This window comes from Narcine bancroftii, chromosome 9 (genome assembly GCF_036971445.1).
Source record: "Narcine bancroftii isolate sNarBan1 chromosome 9, sNarBan1.hap1, whole genome shotgun sequence".
NCBI classification, from domain to species: Eukaryota; Metazoa; Chordata; class Chondrichthyes; order Torpediniformes; family Narcinidae; genus Narcine; species Narcine bancroftii.
In genome coordinates, this window is record NC_091477.1 from 35,860,822 (window position 1) to 35,879,488 (window position 18,667).

At 39.4% G+C, this 18,667-nt stretch overlaps 1 protein-coding gene across 4 annotated transcripts in view; it reads right to left on the minus strand.

The window, feature by feature from the left end:
* sh3pxd2b (SH3 and PX domains 2B) overlaps positions 1–18,667 on the minus strand; it is a 265,721-nt gene that overhangs the window by 52,596 nt on the left and 194,458 nt on the right. For 2 of the 4 annotated variants that reach the window (XM_069898787.1, XM_069898790.1), the window contains 2 exons: positions 11,523–11,548; positions 8,316–8,357 (listed from right to left, as the gene is read on the minus strand). In XM_069898787.1, coding sequence (XP_069754888.1) covers positions 8,316–8,357; positions 11,523–11,548 — 68 coding nt within the window. The remainder of the gene's footprint in view (positions 1–8,315; positions 8,358–11,522; positions 11,549–18,667) is intronic. The other 2 variants (XM_069898788.1, XM_069898789.1) reach the window with 1 other exon arrangement.

Consider the following 18,667-nt stretch of genomic DNA (forward strand, 5'->3'; position numbering starts at 1 on the left):
GTCCTCATGCAGGATAATCTGAAGGTTAACCACCAGGTTGGATTGGCAGTAAAGAAAGCGAATGCTCTGTTGGCATTCATTTCAAGAGGAATAGTGTATAAGAGTAAAGGTGTGTTGATGAAACTCTATGGGGCATTGGGGAGGCCTCATTTAGAGTAGTGTGTGCAGTTTTGGGTCCCTTCTCTTAGAAAGGATGTAATAATGTTGGAGAGAGTAAAGGGAAGATTTTCCAGGATGATTCCTGGAATGCAAGGGCTAACATATGAGAAACACTTTGTGGGTCTTGGACTGTATTCATTGGAGTTTAGAGGAATGAGAGGGGATCTCATAGAAACATTTTGAATGCTGAAAGGATTGGACAGAGTAGATGTGAGTAAGATCTTTCCCTTGAATCCAGGACAAGAGGGCCCAGTATTAGATTAGAAGATACCCATTTAAAACAGAGATGAGGAGAAATTCCTTTAGCCAGAGCGTCGTGGATTTGTGGAATTTGTTGCCACGTACAGCTGTGGAGACCGGATTGTTGGGGGAGTTTAAGAGGAAACATGATAACTAACTAATTAGTCAAGATATCAAGGCTGGAACTTGGAACTGGATGTGAGAACAGTTTAGCCCAGGGTGGATTTGTGGAGCAAACTCGATAGGCCGAATGGCCTACTTTTGTTTTTTTTGTGATCATGGTCACTTTCAACACTGCTCTATTTGACGTAGTTTAAAAAATGCTGATGTATTCATTTGAAATATATTTACAGGTATGCGCCGCATAATGTCCTTTTGGGCAACGTCTGACTGCATATTCATCCATGGTCCTATAATTATTCAATTACTGTGAGCAAGTCCTCAGCAATTTAGAAAAAGCAATCACTAGCTATAGGAAATTGTAAACTGTATACTCACACTGATCCTACTACCCCGCGCTCTCCCCACAGCCCCGTGTTGATCCCCAGACAGACAGTGATACCACTTCCCTGCTCTCTCCCAGCAGCGTTATGTCAGTCCCCATACTGATCCCATTACCCTACTCTCTGGCCACATCCTCGTGTTGGTCCCCACACTGATTCCATTGCCCTGCTCTCTCCCCACAGCCTCATGTTGGCACCCACACTGATCTCTACTTACAAATAAAAAGTTTACAGGTACACTACGGTATCCCATATAGCTTTGTTAAGTATTGAATATGGTGTTAGCACAACGTTCACATCACATAATGCCTAATTTCACAGAAAATATAATAGACAATAAGCTGCACATACACAAGTCAATTTTTCAATGAGCAAATCATAGCATTTATTTTTAAATCAAGGAGAAGTGCCTGGTAAATTATCCACAGAACTCCTTCATTAATGTTAGGGACACCAGAACCAAATCCCACAGTTTAAGAAAAAGGGATAGACTATTTAGAATGGCGTTGAGGAAAATCTTTTTCACCTAGAGAGTTGTGGATCTGTGGGACGCTCTGCCTCAGAAAGCAGTGGAGGCCAATTCTATGGATGCTTTCAAGAAAGAGTTAGATGAAGCGCTTAAAGATAGTAGAGTCAAGGGATATGGGGAGAAGACAGGAATGGAGTACTGATAGAGGATGATCAGCCATGGCGGTGCTGGCTCCAAAGGCCAAATGGCCTAAGCCTGCACCTATTGTCTATTAATTCAGCATTGTTATCAAAAAGCAATTAGACTGTCTCAATTTAAAACAACATTTACTATTGCCACTGCATAATGCAGAGATAATTTGCATAGACATTCAGGGCACACAATAAAATAAGTATTTGACTGATGCAAAAAAAAATCACTACATCAAAGTTTACTGCTTATAAACTAAGTACTCCCTGTCTGTTTTATAAGGATAGTCACCATTTCACATCATAATGTCATCCTAAATTCAATTCAAACAAAATTGAAGATACCTGTACTTCATTGTCAAAGACATAAAACCCACTTATTAAAAAAAATTGACAAACCTAAACTTTAGAAAATTTGAAGAAAACCAAAATGTATCAGAACAAAATTGGAACTATGCATGCTAACTGTGGATCGTCCAATCAAATTGGACAAAAAAGTACAAAATTGGGACTATGCATGGTAACTGTGGATTGTCCAATCAAATTGGACAAAAATGTACAAAACTGGGACTATGCATGCTAACTGTGGATCATCCAATCAAATTGGACAAAAATGTACAAAATTGGGACTATGCATGGTAACTGTGGATTGTCCAATCAAATTGGACAAAAATGTACAAAACTGGGACTATACATGCTAACTGTGGATCGTCTAATCAAATTGGACAAAAATGTACAAAATTGGGACTATGCATGCTAACTGTGGATCATCCAATCAAATTGGACAAAAATGTACAAAACTGGGACTATACATGCTAACTGTGGATCATCCAATCAAATTGGACAAAAATGTACAAAACTGGGACTATACATGCTAACTGTGGATCGTCTAATCAAATTGGACAAAAATGTACAAAATTGGGACTATGCATGCTAACTGTGGATCATCCAATCAAATTGGACAAAAATGTACAAAACTGGGACTATACATGCTAACTGTGGATCATCCAATCAAATTGGACAAAAATGTACAAAACTGGGACTATACATGCTAACTGTGGATCATCCAATCAAATTGGACAAAAATGTACAAAACTGGGACTATACATGCTAACTGGATCATCCAATCAAATTGGACAAAAATGTACAAAACTGGGACTATGGATGCTAACTGTGGATCATCCAATCAAATTGGATAAAAATGTACAAAATTGGGACTATACATGCTAACTGTAGATCGTCCAATAAAATTGGACAAAAATGTATATTTAACCTGAAGAACTTTTTTATTTTTAATAATGGGTCTGACATGGTTGCATTCATTATGTTTATTACTAGATGGAGTTATTACAAGTAACTTTTGATGTAGAAATGCACATTTTATTACTTACTGATATTTTTCCTCTCCCTTTGTTTGGTATGTATTTGCTTGATTATATAATCATCATTTATTATGCATACTTATGTTAAACCCAATAAAAATATATTAAAAATAAAAGAACTCTGAAGTTGGTCTCATTCATTAGAGCCTTGAATGTGGAAATCTGAACCATCTGAAATCTAATAATCTCAAATCTGAATACAGACAGTCAACTAATCACTTATAGACCTACTGCACTAAGAAAATGTTATCAAATCTATTATGTGACCAGTACCAATAATTCATTCCCCTGCAACAGGACCATAATATATATGAACATATCCAGAATGCTTTTGCTTTCATACTTTAGGAACAGGGATACACTTTTGTATTGCTGAAAGAAAAAAAATACCAGCAAGCCTGATCTTAATGCATATTTGTACAAAAGAAATCTTAATCCCATGAGTGGTGAAAGTTAGTAACTTTTTTTTAAACAAGCTATACAATTCATTATATCTAGATGATTAGATTTCAGATTTATTATCAGAGTACATACACAATGATACATACAACCCTGAGATTCTTTTTCCTGCGGGTGAGACAGAATGACCACTTATTGGTAATACAAAAAACAACTGTACACAATGTAAACAGATAAAGAAAAGTAAACAAACTGACTGTGCAATACAGAAAAAACTTTAAAAAGTCAAGAAATGTATAAGTAAGAGTCCTTAAAGGAGTCCCTGATTGAATTTGTTGTTGAGGAATCTGATGATGGCATCTGTTCCCTGAACGTGGTGGTGCGAGTTTTGAGGCACTTATACCTCTTTCCTGCTGGTAGCAACAAGAACAGTGAGTGTGCTGGGTGGTGTGGATCCTTGATCATCGCTGCTGCTCTCTGACGGCAGCGTTCCTGCAGATATTCTCGATGGTGGGGAGGGTTTTGCCTGTGATGTCCTGGCTGTGTTTACTACCTTTTGGGGGACTTTACGCTCAGGACTATTGGTGTTCCCACACCAGACCATGATGCAGCTGGCCAGCCCACTTTCCACCACTCATCTGTAGAAATTTTCCAGGGTTTCAGATGTCATTCCAAACCTCTGCAAACTCCTGAGGATGTCAAGGTGTCATTAGTGTGTTGGGTTCAGGAAAGATAGTACTCTCAGGAACTTAAATTTGCTGCCCCTCTCCCCCTCTGATCCCCAAATGATCACTGGATTCTATACCTCTGGTTTTCCCTTCCTGCAGTCAACAATAAACTCCTGCAAACAGGATGTTACAGAAATGAGAAACTGAAGTAGCAATAGGTAAAAATTACTACTCAGCAATTCTCAAGACAAGAAATCACGAGACATGCATCCTGCTTTCTGTGGAAAAAATGTACATCTGCTCTCAATTAAGAATCCTGAGGCATGATCGTTGCCTGAACACTGCATAGTTTTTAAATGAAAACATATGGGAAAATATTGAACAACAGCACAGGGAAGCTATATCCTCCAAGCTCATCATTGCCATTGTACTGACCCACTCAGGGATAAATAGGTGACTGGTGCCAGCAGATTTAATCATGTTGTTTAAATCTCTGTCCTTTGCTAACTGATATCTTTGAAAATAAACAATTTCTCCTTCTGATTTTAATCTTTAAATATCTGGATAAAACCTTCCCAAAACTACTTTCACTACAATTTTAAAATTAGAACGCAGTTTGGAACCTGGTTTTCCTAAATATCCAAATCAAAGTGTTCGCAGTTTTGAGTCATTCATATGCTGAGATCTCGTCAGGCTAGAATGGGTATGAGTAGAACAGGGATTCCCCAAGCTACGAACACCCATACATACTAATGAGGTTCAATAAGAGGGGATTGAAACAAGCTGGAAATGCTGAGGAGACCCACTCAGTGAGTCAAAGAGGGTGGAAGTGCCTGCTCGCTTTCCCATCACCGCTGGTTCTGTGATCTTCCCCACACATTGTTACTGTTCATTTCCAACTCACAATGTTTGGGGACTGAACAGTTCTCAGAAAAGCAACCCTTTAGCCCAGGGACTGCTTATATTAACCGATGTGTCCATTTTCTGAAGCCAGTCCCAATTTTGCCATGTATGGTTAATCCAGAGTTGGATGTAGATCCAAAAGACTGATATTTTGGAACGTGCAGTGTAAATAGACATGGGCCATTGGGCGGCACGGAAAACGTAGCAATTAGCACAACGTTATTTCAACACTAGTGACCTGGGTTTGAATCCGGTACTCTCTGTAAGGTATTTATACATTCTCTCTGTATCTGTGTGGGTTTCCTCTGATTACTCCCTTTTCACCCCACCTTTCAAAATGTATGGGGGTTGTAGGTTAATTGGGGATTTTGGGCAGCACAGCCTTGTGGGCTGGAAAGGCCTTTTACCCTGCTGCATGTCTAAATTTATACAATTTATTTGCTGGAGAGAAAAAAAAATGTAAAAATAATGGCATGTGGTTGGAGAACAATAATATGGGGATGAGGCCAGGAGATTGAAGTCACAACAACTCCAGTTGTTCTGTCACATCAAACCATGAAAATCTGGATTGTGGAATCATTTCTGAAAGGCTTGTATCTCACTTGACACTGAGAAGGATGGTTCTGGATTACTGGAAGGGATTCCTGGCAACAATCAGCAGACCTTGGTGGAGGAGCTCCCAGGACTGGGGAGGCTTGTCCAAGTTTTCTGCGTAAACGTAATGGTTTCTGCAGGCTCACTCAAGACTAAAACCCAAGAAACCATTTAAATAAATTGAAAGCAAATTCTCTACAACACAGCATGAGGGGCAAGCTACTGCTTGACAGAAAGTTGACTCATATTTGGTGTTTGGAAATGAAAAGTGATCCAGCCCAACCTGCAATCAATGTACCCAACTGCAAGGTACACAATATTTGTACAACTATGAACAAATGTGGTACTGAAACACTTTCATTTACACCAGTGGTTTTCAAATTGCCCCTCTAAACTTGCATTTCACCTTAAGCAATCCCTAATGCCATATGTGCTTTGTGATTAGTAAGGGATTGCTTAAGGTGATATTTGAGTGAAAAGAAAAAGGTTTGAAAACCACTGTTTTAATTGCACCTAATTGACTCGTTCTGTGCGTGGTTTCATAACTCCAAAGGAAATGGACCAATGACAATTTTTCTAAAGGAAATTATTTCAGTAACAAGTGGGTCTAGAGCAGTGGTTCTCAAACTTTCCTTCTCTACTCGTACACCACCTTAAGCAATCCCTTAACAATCACAGAGCACTTCTGGCATAGGGATTGCTTAAGGTGGATTGTGAGTTTAGACGGACAGTTTGAAAGCCACTGTTTTACACTAAAAATAAAAACAAGGTTATTTATCAAAATAGTTTTGGAATCTGTGACATTTCAATTGCTGAGATATAGCAATTAAGAATACTGACGATGGAAGGGCAGAACACCAAGTACTTAAATCTCATGCTTGAACTTGACTAATATCCATATAGTAGTCAAAAACAGTCATTGTGAAATCCATGTTGCAGCATCTACTTGTCTCTGTACTTAAAATTTCAAAACAAATTACTCATTTTCTTAAAAAAAATGTAAAAATAAGCAATTTCCTCAATTGGAAACCCCAGTGCAGATTGGCAACATCACTATGTCTCACTGTTCATCCACGCAGGTGCTCCTTAAGGCTACATGCTTAGTGTCCTGCTCTATTTCCCATTCACATGATAACAAAACCAACTATGGCTCCAGGTGACAGAATAATGAAAATAATGAATCAGAATATAGGATGGAGATTGGGAATCTTGGGGTACGGTGCCAGAATGTTAACCTTGCTCTCAAAGTCAGCAAGACCAAGGAGCTTATTGTGGACTTTGGGAAGGGGAGGTGAGGGACCACACACTTGTCTTCATTGATGGGTCAGTGGTGGAAAGGGTTAATACTTTCAATTTCCTACAAGTGCACATATTGGTAGACCTCTCCTGGAGACAGCACAGAGGCAACTGTGAAGAAGGCTCACCAATAACACAACTTTCTCAGGAGTCTGAGGAGATTTGGCATGTGACCCAGGTCACATGTACACTATGGAAAGTATACTGACTGGTTGCATCACTGTCTGGTTTGGTAACTCAAAGTCCCCTGGAACATAGGAGGGGTGCAGAAAATGTCAAACTTAGCCAAATCGATCACAGGCACTGATATCCCATCTATGGAAGACATCTATGTCAGACACTGCCTCAAGAAGGCAGAAAACATCATAAATGATCGCCATTATTCTGGTCATAATCTCTTCTTGCTGTTAACTTCAGGCAGAAGGTACAGAACCCCGAAGTGCATCATCTCTAGTTTCAAGAACAGCTTTTATTCAACAGCTATCACGCTCTTGACACTTCTCTTACCATCTTAACCAGAAACAATTCGGCAATCACGAAAAGATCTATTTGTACTTTTAAAACATAATTTTTATTCTGCACGAACTGCAACTGTGAAAATTCACTATCCGCCTCATTATATTTATTGTCTCTTTATCTGTCCAGGCATATTGTGATAATTTAATGTCTGCTGTTGTTGTTGGTGCATCCTGTTTGGCTGCAGCAAGTAAGAATTTTGATGCATTTGTTCATTGTAATTATGTATCTGACAATAAATTCTTATTACTAAATAAACAGTTATCATGAAACAAAAAAAATATCTGATAATCAACACCAAGGCAAGTGACAAAGGACACATTTGTTCCATGTTGGAGTAAGTTGCTAGTCTGCATTTTCACATACATCAACAACAATGAGAATGGATGTGAAATTACATTGATGAATGAGAGGTTACATCGTGGATAGACAGTTCTGAGAAACTGCTTGGAATAAGTGTAGTTTAAAATAAATTGCTGTTCAATAACCCTCTTACAGGCCGCTCGCTTCCCCCAATTAACATGAGATGCTGCAAAGTCATATTTTGCTCAATTTAGTATTTGGTTTTGTCTGAATCAATTACTCAAACATTGAGAAAGCAATCCACAAAATTATAATTGGGGGAAAAAAGTTAAGAATTTTAATGTCCAAATCGTTTTGTGCCAATGAAAGGGTTAATGGGCGATTATTTGAACAATAACTTGAATGACAGTGCACCTATATTATTACAGTAAAAATTTGTGTGAAACCTTTTTAAGTGAATCACATCAATAAAAAAAATTGAATGAAGTGGAAGAACAAAAATCAGTCCCAAATTAATCCCAGTTTAATCAATATTACACAGGTACTGAGCATGCATGAACCACACCGCATTTAGCATTAGGCTGCCCCAACCACTGCCAATTAGCAAGCTGTATGGTCCAAAATCATGATGGTTTAAGACCATTCAGCAAAGTTAAGGATCAGTAACATTATGGCCAAGCAAGTTTCTCTAATACCTCTCTTTAGAAACGATGCCGTTCTCTGGATTATTGCAAGCCCTAATGAAGGAAAATGAATGAAAGTACATATGAGGAAAATGAAATAATTTTAAGAAGGTTTGAAATGAGATGCTGAGAAAGTGAACCACATGCAATGAAGTACAATTTATCCTATATATGATTATATTTATACAGGCATTCAAAGTTCTTGTCAATGCTTTGTCAGCCTGTTAAAAAAAACATCAAAAAGACCACTTCAACAGAAGCACATCAGCTGCTATGACCATGTTAATATTTATGATCTGGCATTAGTAAGAACCAAAACTGTTTAATAGGAACATTAATACCTGCTCAGCCTTCTTGTGCTCTAAACAAATCAGGAGAGAGTTTCAAATGACCAGTCTTGAGAACCAAATATGGGAAGGTATAATTCAAATAAAAGTTTGGACTTCGAGCAGTTATAACTTGGCTTTCTTTTTCTTTGAGATCAACATTTGATAACCTTTCAATGATTTATGACAGTGAAGCTGTGACATTATATAAGAGTTTGCTGTTGTTTTGACTTAAAATTTCAATACATTCATCTTTTTTTAATTTCTTGTTGGGGCTATGAATTATATAGTTGGTCACCAACATCCAAAACAAACAAAAATGTATTTTTCAAAATATTTCAGAATCCAGCCAATATAAAACCCAATTGTTCCTCCGTTAATTAACTCATTGCCGTAACAATGAGTTATTTGGTAAAGCAGTTAATCATAATCTTTGCCTTCATACCGATGTGATCTGATCATCCAATCAGCCACCTGTGTCTGGCCATTAGGACCTATTCTATACCTACACTATTTCCAGCACTCACTTTGTAGCCTTCTATGCCATGGTACAATACACAAACATGCTGGAGAAACTGATAACTGACAAAGGTCCCAGGCCTGAAACATTAGTTCACTTTGTTTCCTATGGATGCTGTGTGACCTGCTGAGTTTCTCCAGTCCATTTGGGTATTGTCCTTGACCTACAGATTTTCCTGTTTAACTTCATTGGACATCTACCCAATCCATCCCAATTCAAACAATAGCAGGCAATTTTCTCTTTCTGATTGTACCAAGTCTTCTGGGGGGAAAAAAAAGCAAGATTTTTGCATTTCAATGGTACCCACCCCAATTATTCAGATTTCATTGGTCCATTTGAGCCTTCCATCAACCACCATGTAAATATTGTGGAATAGAACATCATAATTCAGTCTGAAAAATAATGGAGGGGTATGAATAACTTTCCCCCTCAGATGATTTTATTTATTCCTATTTTGGCATCTACCTCATCTTTGACTGGATGTTTCACCTCACTGCTTTGGTTGTCTGAAATCCTTGGTATTTGTACTGAAGTCTTATCAGAACATTGGAGTCATTTATTCTTTAAAAGGAAATCAGTGCATCCAAGAATCTAGGAGTGCCCAATCATCTTTATAAGTGGCTCAGAGAGCTCATTTAACCTGCACTGGTCACTTGAATGTGAAAGGGTCACGTTTTACTGTTGTGCTTTAATTTGAAGTGTAAATGCACAAATAGTCCTGACCAGGAAGAAATGTCACTCTCCTTCACGCCAGTTAAATTTTACATTGAAAATCTGCTACATTGTTTGGAATCGGCACCAAAGCAGTCATTGGAACATTCAGAGACTATGTGAACAACCTAAAACAAAATCAAAGAATCGTTAAAGTTACATAATTGGAGGAGGCCAATATGGACAAAAAGAGCTATTTAAGCTATTCCCAGTCTATGGGACTCCAAGGGCTCAGCCAGGGTGTCTTCCTGAATCACACATCAAGCTTCAAATTCCAGACGATCAATTCTTTTGGAGAATAATTTCCTATTTCTCCTTTGATCTATCTACAAATTTAAATTTAAATGACTTTAAATTCATCTCCCCTAGTTATTAACCTTTCTGCTAAGGTAGGCCTCATCAGGATCTCCTCATTTTATACACTGCATTTAAATATTTCAGCCATATTTGTTCTGAAGAATATAATCCATAGCCTCATTTATATTCTCCAGGCTTGGCAACATTTTCTGCATTCTTTATCATGCCATCACAACCTTCGCATAATGCAATGGCCAAAGTTGTACATCGTATCCTAGCTGTGTTCTCACATTGACTCACTGAAAAGCACGATGAGTCATAATGGGAACACAAAGTACTTACTTGTGTTTATTAGCTCTTTTATTTGAATCACCCTAGCTTTTGACTCTGCACATTTAACTGAGAAGATTATATGGACAAAATCCTATTTGTGGCATAAGGAACGTAATAGAGATACTCATCATGACTATAAATGTTATGGTAATTTGTTAGGTTGTTCCAGGAACTCAACCTTGTCATACACCGTCCATCAATTCACACAAATGCCTCATCCATTGACGACAACTTCAAGATGCATCCCAAATTTAAATGTATACATATTAAAATAATCATCCCCATGCCAAAGTCTGAGAAACATAACTTAAAATTTGATTATGAACAGGTGTTGTATTTTGATCTGTACATTACATACAAAAAACCTTTTCCCATCTCTTCTGAAGATTTGTTCCACAAATAAGATTCCTTTTTGTTGGCTCATGTTTAGTTTTTAATTTAAAATATGTCGTTTGACCTTGGTAAGTTCGGGTACAGTCTGTTCAGAATGTCTGGCGCAGAATCATAGAGCCTTTGAAATTGTGCTTCTTAATTAATAGCAGAAGGTTTGATTTACTTTCAAAAGACAGTTGGGTTAATGGTTCTTGTCCAGCTAATTGATAATTTACTGTTCACCCCATTATGGTCATTTTTTTTGTCGCCATCATTTTTTTTTAAAAAGAGCTCCACTATTCTTCTGGGACACTTTATTTCAATTGAAAATTTTTACATGGATGGATAGGAATCTTGATAACACCAGGTTGGAGGTTAAGATTCTCAAAAACGGTTCTTTGAACTGGTCATTACAATTTCCCATCATCCAATCCTATTTATGCTACACAGATGATACAGGCAATCGGTTCTGAAGAAAAACCTTCATCTGCAAGTAAACTCAGTCAAACTGGTTAAAACCAACTTTACCAATTCATAATAACTCAATAAAATACAATTTTCAAAATAAACTTTATAAAGTTGTTTAACATCTCTTATAAACACACAAAGTGATTTAGCAACAGATAAGTGAGCTCATGGTCAATTCAATTGGTTCCTTACCAGATTTCTTCTTCGCAGTTGGTTCCCTGAAATAAGAAGAAACAAGTTTTACTGAGTGAATTAATCTTTATGTTATTACATCAGTTATGTTCAGAAATCAGAGAATATTAATTTTCAGCATTTTAATAAATATACAGTTTTAAAATTCCTGATTCCTGATGACAATTTTCAAAGATTTTAACAAGACTAATCTAGTTTTCATAAAAATGCTGTTTAAAAAATCCTGCTCCCTTGCCAGGGCTGCTTTACATACAGCCTGAAGAAACTGGTTACCTGCCAGTCTGTAATCAAACTTCATTTAATGTGTAGCAATTGACACATGGATAGATCCAAAATAATTGTCTTGACGATTATTGATCTGAAGACATCACAAAGGGAAAAGGAGCTTGGATGTACAGCACTCAAAATATTCTCAAGCCTGACAGAAACTGAATGAAGATGATAAAGAGATAATTCCAACACAAAACATTTTTTAAACTCCTTACAATGTTTCACTACAGGAGGCTTTTCCCAAATGCAAAATCTACCAAATTTTGTTAAGAAAGACCCTCTGTGGGGAAAGGTTATGGTACAGTTGAATGCTAAAAGAATTAAGAAATTAAACTAGATTGAGACAAACATTGGAAGGCAGGTGATGGGATATGACAGCTGACGGATATCATTGGGATCTGCAACAACCATTATGAAGCAATGCCATCAGTCAAGTATACCACAATGTCCAAGCCATGTTGGCAGAGCCTCATCCTTTGCACTTTTCCAATTGGAATGACATTCTTACAATCTGGGTGGACAAAAACAAGGGCTGCAGGAAGGGTAAGCAAATTAACTATAGCATTGTGGGGCAAGGGGCCATTCAAGTTGGTGGGGGTGGGGGGGGGAGTGAAAAGAAATTATAGATAGGGAAATAAACACTTATCTCTGCATATCAAGAGTCCCCAAGAGTGGCCAGGATTATGGTATAAGTACAATGAAAAAGAGTTAATTACTGATCTGTTAAGAAGTAAAAATAGCAGCGCTATGTAGGAACTGGGCTGCTGGTGACTGCAGTCAAAGAACTCACACCAGGCTGCAGACTGCTGGATACTGGCTCAACACTGGCTGAAAAGATACCAGGTATTGGATCCGAATGCAAGTGGGTGCTGAAGGCTTCCTGATCATATCAGAAATGTGCATCTGGAGCTCAGGTTGGTGATGGTTCAGACTAAATGCTGTGTGACTGCAGAGGCTGCAAGAGCACTGGAGCCGAAGCCGTGGGCATTCAGTGACCCTGAGGGGGCTCTCTTTTGCTTCTCTTTCCCTGGCTGTAAGGAGCGCTGGGCAATTTTTGTCTGCATTATGGTAGACTAAACAAAATTTCATGTAATATCACAATTTCTGTTTTATTACATGACAATAAAATAATCTTGTATCTTGGAGTCCTTCTTGGAAAACCTATCATAATGTTGTAGAATTTTATATCATATATCCATCATCATCACCCTGTAAAAAAACAAAGGCGAGAAATCACACTGCTCAAACTACAGGGGAATCACGCTGCTCTCCATTGCAGGCAAAATCTTCGCTAGGATTCTCCTAAATAGAATAATACCTAGAGTCGCCGAGAATATTCTCCCAGAATCACAGTGCGGCTTTCGCGCAAACAGAGGAACTACTGACATGGTCTTTGCCCTCAGACAGCTCCAAGAAAAGTGCAGAGAACAAAACAAAGGACTCTACATCACCTTTGTTGACCTCACCAAAGCCTTCGACACCGTGAGCAGGAAAGGGCTTTGGCAAATACTAGAGCGCATCGGATGCCCCCCAAAGTTCCTCAACATGGTTATCCAACTGCACGAAAACCAACAAGGTCGGGTCAGATACAGCAATGAGCTCTCTGAACCCTTCTCCATTAACAATGGCGTGAAGCAAGGCTGTGTTCTCGCACCAACCCTCTTTTCAATCTTCTGCAGCATGAAGCCGGTACCGCACGGATGGCAGACTCTTCAATCTGAGGTGCCTGCAAGCTCACACCAAGACACAATAGAAACTTGTCCGTGAACTACTCTTTGCAGACGATGCCGCTTCAGTTGCCCATTCAGAACCAGCTCTTCAGCGCTGGACGTCCTGTTTTGCGGAAACTGCCAAAATGTTTGGCCTGGAAGTCAGCCTGAAGAAAACTGAGGTCCTCCATCAGCCAGCTCCCCACCATGACTACCAGCCCCCCCACATCTCAATCGGGCACACAAAACTCAAAACGGTCAACTAGTTTACCTATCTCAGCTGCACCATTTCATCAGATGCAAGGATCGACAACGAGATAGACAACAGACTCGCCAAGGCAAATAGCGCCTTTGGAAGACTACACAAAAGAGTCTGGAAAAACAACCAACTGAAAAACCTCACAAAGATAAGCGTATACAGAGCCGTTGTCATACCCACACTCCTGTTCGGCTCCGATTCATGGGTCCTCTACCGGCTTCCACCAGCGTTGTCTCCACTCCATCCTCAACATTCATTGGAGTGAATTCATCCCTAACATCGAAGTACTCGAGATGACAGAGGCCGACAGCATCGAGTCCACGCTGCTGAAGATCCAGCTGCACTGGGTGGGTCACATCTCCAGAATGGAGGACCATGGCCTTCCCAAGATCGTGTTATATGGCGAGCTCTCCACTGGGCACCGTGACAGAGGTGCACCAAAGAAGAGGTACAAGGACTGCCTAAATAAATCTCTTGGTGCCTGCCACATTGACCACCGCCAGTGGGCTGATAACGCCTCAAACCGTGCATTTTGGCGCCTCAGTTTAGCGGGCAGCAACCTCCTTTGAAGAAGACCGCAGAGCCCACCTCACTGTCAAAAGGCAAAGGAGGAAAAACCCAACACCCAACCCCAACCAACCAATTTTCCCCTGCAACCGCAGCAACCGTATCTGCCTGTCCCGCATCGGACTTGTCAGCCACAAACGAGCCTGCAGCTGACGTGGACTTTTACCCCCTCCATAAATCTTTGTCCGCGAAGCCAAGCCAAAGAAAAAGATAATGATTAAGTTCAATTGAAAACTGTTCTTTAAATTTAAGCAAAGCAAGTTACAAAGATGAAACTTGAGTTGTCCACGATATAGTAGGAATAGACATTAACAGCACCTAATAGCCTGAATAAGCCTGAGATTGTCTGATCTCAGAAGTTAAACAAAGTGTTTGCCTCACGGTAGACGAAAGTTAAAGAATTTCATGTATGTTACATTCTAAATGTAGTATTATGTGGCAATAATGGAACTTTTACCTTACCTTTACCTGTTTTCCAACTAATGCAAGATCCAGAGGGATTTTGCAGAAGAGCCACTTGTAACGAGTGGGGAACAATCACTTACTTAAAGGCGGAAATGAGGCTACTTATTTCATGAGCCTTTGGAACACCCTTCAAAAGGAGGGTGAGATGGAATTGGGGCCTTGAATATTTTTATGACTGGGTAGAAGGGCTCATAATGAGAAAAGAGAGTGGAAGATTACCCATGAGCTGGCAACGTGGTGAGATTGCATTCATTATCACCCACAAACTAATTAAATGGCAGGGCAAGATAGAGGAGCTAAATGATATTTGTCTGTTAATAGCTATCCCTTTTAAGTAAAACAAAATCTAACTGAAAATATGATCCAGCCAAAGCTAGTCTAGCAGCAAAAAATTGTATTTAATCAAAGAAAAAGGCTTATACAGCATTGCCAAAAGAAAAAAAAATGAAGCAAGAGCATAGGAACATTCCAGCTTTCAAAAGGGGAGGAGCATAAGTGGAAAGAAAAAGGCAGAAAACAAGAGTAATTTATCATGAAACATGTCAAACAAAAAGATTGCAAAATCCCTTACAGATGTGTAAGAAGTGTAAGATTAGTGAAGTTAATTGGGGGGGATTGTCCCTGATAGGGGAAACCTGTACTGGAAATTAAGGAAATGGCAGAAAAAAATAAACTACTTGTGATAGTACAGATCTATCACCAATGTATATAATGTATATAGTTACAGTATCTAGACTGTGCTTACAGCGATTGGCTGAGAGCTAAGCCACACCTACTGTCTGGGCCTTAAAGGGTTGTGTCCATAGCCAGGTCGGATCATTCCGGACTGGTCGGCCACCTGTGAAGAGCTCCTGTCTTTTGCTAATAAAAGCCTTGGTTTGGATCAACAAGTCTTTGGTTCTTTCGACGAGCTCTACAGCTACTATTTTGTTTCTGAAAATTCCTGGGAGAGAGTGAACCTGAAAAAAAGTTAAAAGACTATTTCTCCATAGATTAGTGTGACAGACTGGTAATAAGTTCATCAAATCTGAGAACTTGCACCTCATGGTTAGAAAATAGTCAGCAGTTTTTTTGGTTGACACAATTTTTTCAATTGTTATGAGCGCTTCGGGCACAATGTGTGGATCCCCTACCAACTCGTAAGCAAGATTCATCTATTATAGGTGGCCTGAACATCCCAGTGTAAAGTTGTATAATCACCGCCCCCCCCCCCCCTCACCTTGAGGCTATAGACATACTCACTCCCAGATGGCTGACAGCCCCCTGCTCCACTGGGGAGGGGAGGTTGGCGAGGGTCCTCGGGGCAGGGGTAGCCGACGGGTGTGGGCTGTGACAACCCACCGGGGCAGCTCTCCACAGCTCAAAACGGGGCACAACAATGGCAGTCTTCCCTACCCATAATCCCCCACGCAACTGGAACTCTTGTGGGATACACAGAGCGGTTTCACCTGAGTGGGAGATTAGGGGAGGCGAAAACAAACGTTGCCATGCTGCATATATATGATAGGTGGCGCTGTGGCACCAGTTGCCCCATCTCCATCAGATCCAGAGGTGCTACGAGACGTTTCTGAATATAAATAGGCCCTTTCAGGTGGACCAGTTAGCGTGGCAGCAGCCTTTTAGAGCTGCCATCTGAACGGTGCATTCACAGTTTTAAATCTGCTCCTGTCTCCAGAGAATGGGGTTGCCGTTTGTTTGAGTTTCTGATTGATTAAATTCTGGATAATGGGGATTCTACTGTGTACTGAATTTCCATGCATTTATTACATCTTTTCTGGACAATTTTAAATGAATTGACTTCTAGAAGTCGCATCAAATTTGTAGATTTATTTTATTTGGCACTTTCTGCTTCTTTTAATCAAACACCTGTGTTTTTGCTCCATTAATGGTTAGTTGTCTGATTCAAAAAAATAGATTATAGCTGCTATAAATTAGTTTTCATTTTCTCTTCTACTTGTATACACTTGATCTGAACTCATCGTTATACTGTTTAAAAAGGATTTTTTTTCAAATAGTGATGAGCTTGTTGGGTATTTTATGTCGTACAGTATGTAAAACCCTGAACCACGTCTTTTCCAAATTTCAGACTTTATTTTGTAAAGTTAATCAGATCAAATGATCTAAGCCAGTGGTTCTCAACCTTTTCCTTTCCATTCACATACCATTTTAAGTAATCCCAATGGCATCGGTGCTCTGTGATTAGTAAGGGATTGCTTAAGGTGGTGCATGAGTGGGAAGGGAAGGTTGAGAATCACTGCTCTAGACCAAATTATTACTGAAATATTTTGCTTGAGAAAAACTGTCATTGGCCCATTTCCTTTGGAGTTATGAAACCGTGCACATAATGAGTAAATTAGGTACGATTAAAACAGTGGTTTTCAAACTTTTTCTTTCCAACCACATACCACCTTAAGCAATCCCTTACTAATCACAGAGCACCTATGGCATACGGAATACTTAAAGTGGTATGTAAGTGGAAAGAAAAAGGTTGAGACCCATTGATCTGGGCTATTTTACTGAGAATTCAAATGACTTGCCACATTTGTACAAACTATTTCATGATGCATGGTAGCTTGCAACCCAGAATATGAATGTAGAAATTTCCAATTTCAGGTAATCAATACTCCATTACTTCCCTTAAGCACCCACTCTCCTGCTGCCTCGTTTGCTTTTCCCATCGTTCTCCTTTCTTATCCTATTCCACCCCCTCAGTGGATCCATCTGCCATTATTCCTTCCTAATCTGGTTCTACCAATCACCTACTAGTCTCTGTTTTATCCTTCCCTCATAATACTACCCACTGACAATCTTTCCTCTTCCCTCTCAGTGCTGATACAGGTCCTGACATACCAACATACAGCTTTTCAAAGCTTGAACAGATGTGAACAAAATCTCCTCTGAACCAACCTAATTAAATGTAATAAATAAGGATTGATTCTGGTAAATCTATTGTAATATCAGTCTAGGCTAATCAATAATTTCTCATCAGTATAGAAATCACAAATTTAGAACTTAATGGCAAAGTATATTTCATATTAAACCTCCAGAGACATAGAATACTTGTTCCACTCTAGGAAGCTGAGTTACTATTTGTGCACCTGGAGAACAGAAATCAAGATTGGGGTTTGAACATAACTCAGCAGGAAAGTCACCCTGTTAGACACAGTACAAAAATTACATTTAAATTTAACATGAATGTAACTTTACTATATTCATAATATATTCATGGAACATCATAAAGATCATTCAACCTATGAGTGTTACTGGCAAATTAGGAACATTTACAGTAAGAGTTGTGCAAGAACAGAAATTTCTTCCAACAAATACTAAGGAAACCCAACACCACAGGGATCTCCCAGAGGTCAACCATTTCAACTCTGTCTACATCGATGACTGGGATCTCCCAGTGGCCAACCATTTTAATTCTGCGTCCCACTCCAGCACTGACATGTCTGTCCATGGCCTCATGCATTGCCAAACTAAAGCCACCTGTAAATTGAAGGAACAACACCTAGTATTCTGTCTGGGCCTTCTCCAACCAGATGGCATTAATGTAGACTTCTCCGATTTCCCGTCTCCCTCTCTTCCCCAACTCTCTCTTTCTTTTCTTCCAGTTCTCCACCTCTTCCCACTCCATTCAGAGGGCCTTCCCCTCCCTGCATCACTTCTCAGTTTTTTTTTCCCCCTCTTGTGTCCTTCCACCCACATCCTCCTCTTGCCTGTGGGACTGTGCTCCATCCTCTGCCTCTCCCCCCACTGTTTCATTCAGGCTTTTTGCTCATAACTTAACAAAGGACTCAGGCCTGAAACATTGGCTCTGTATCTTTGTAACATAAAGAACATTGTGTAACTTTGAGTTTATCCATCATTTTTGT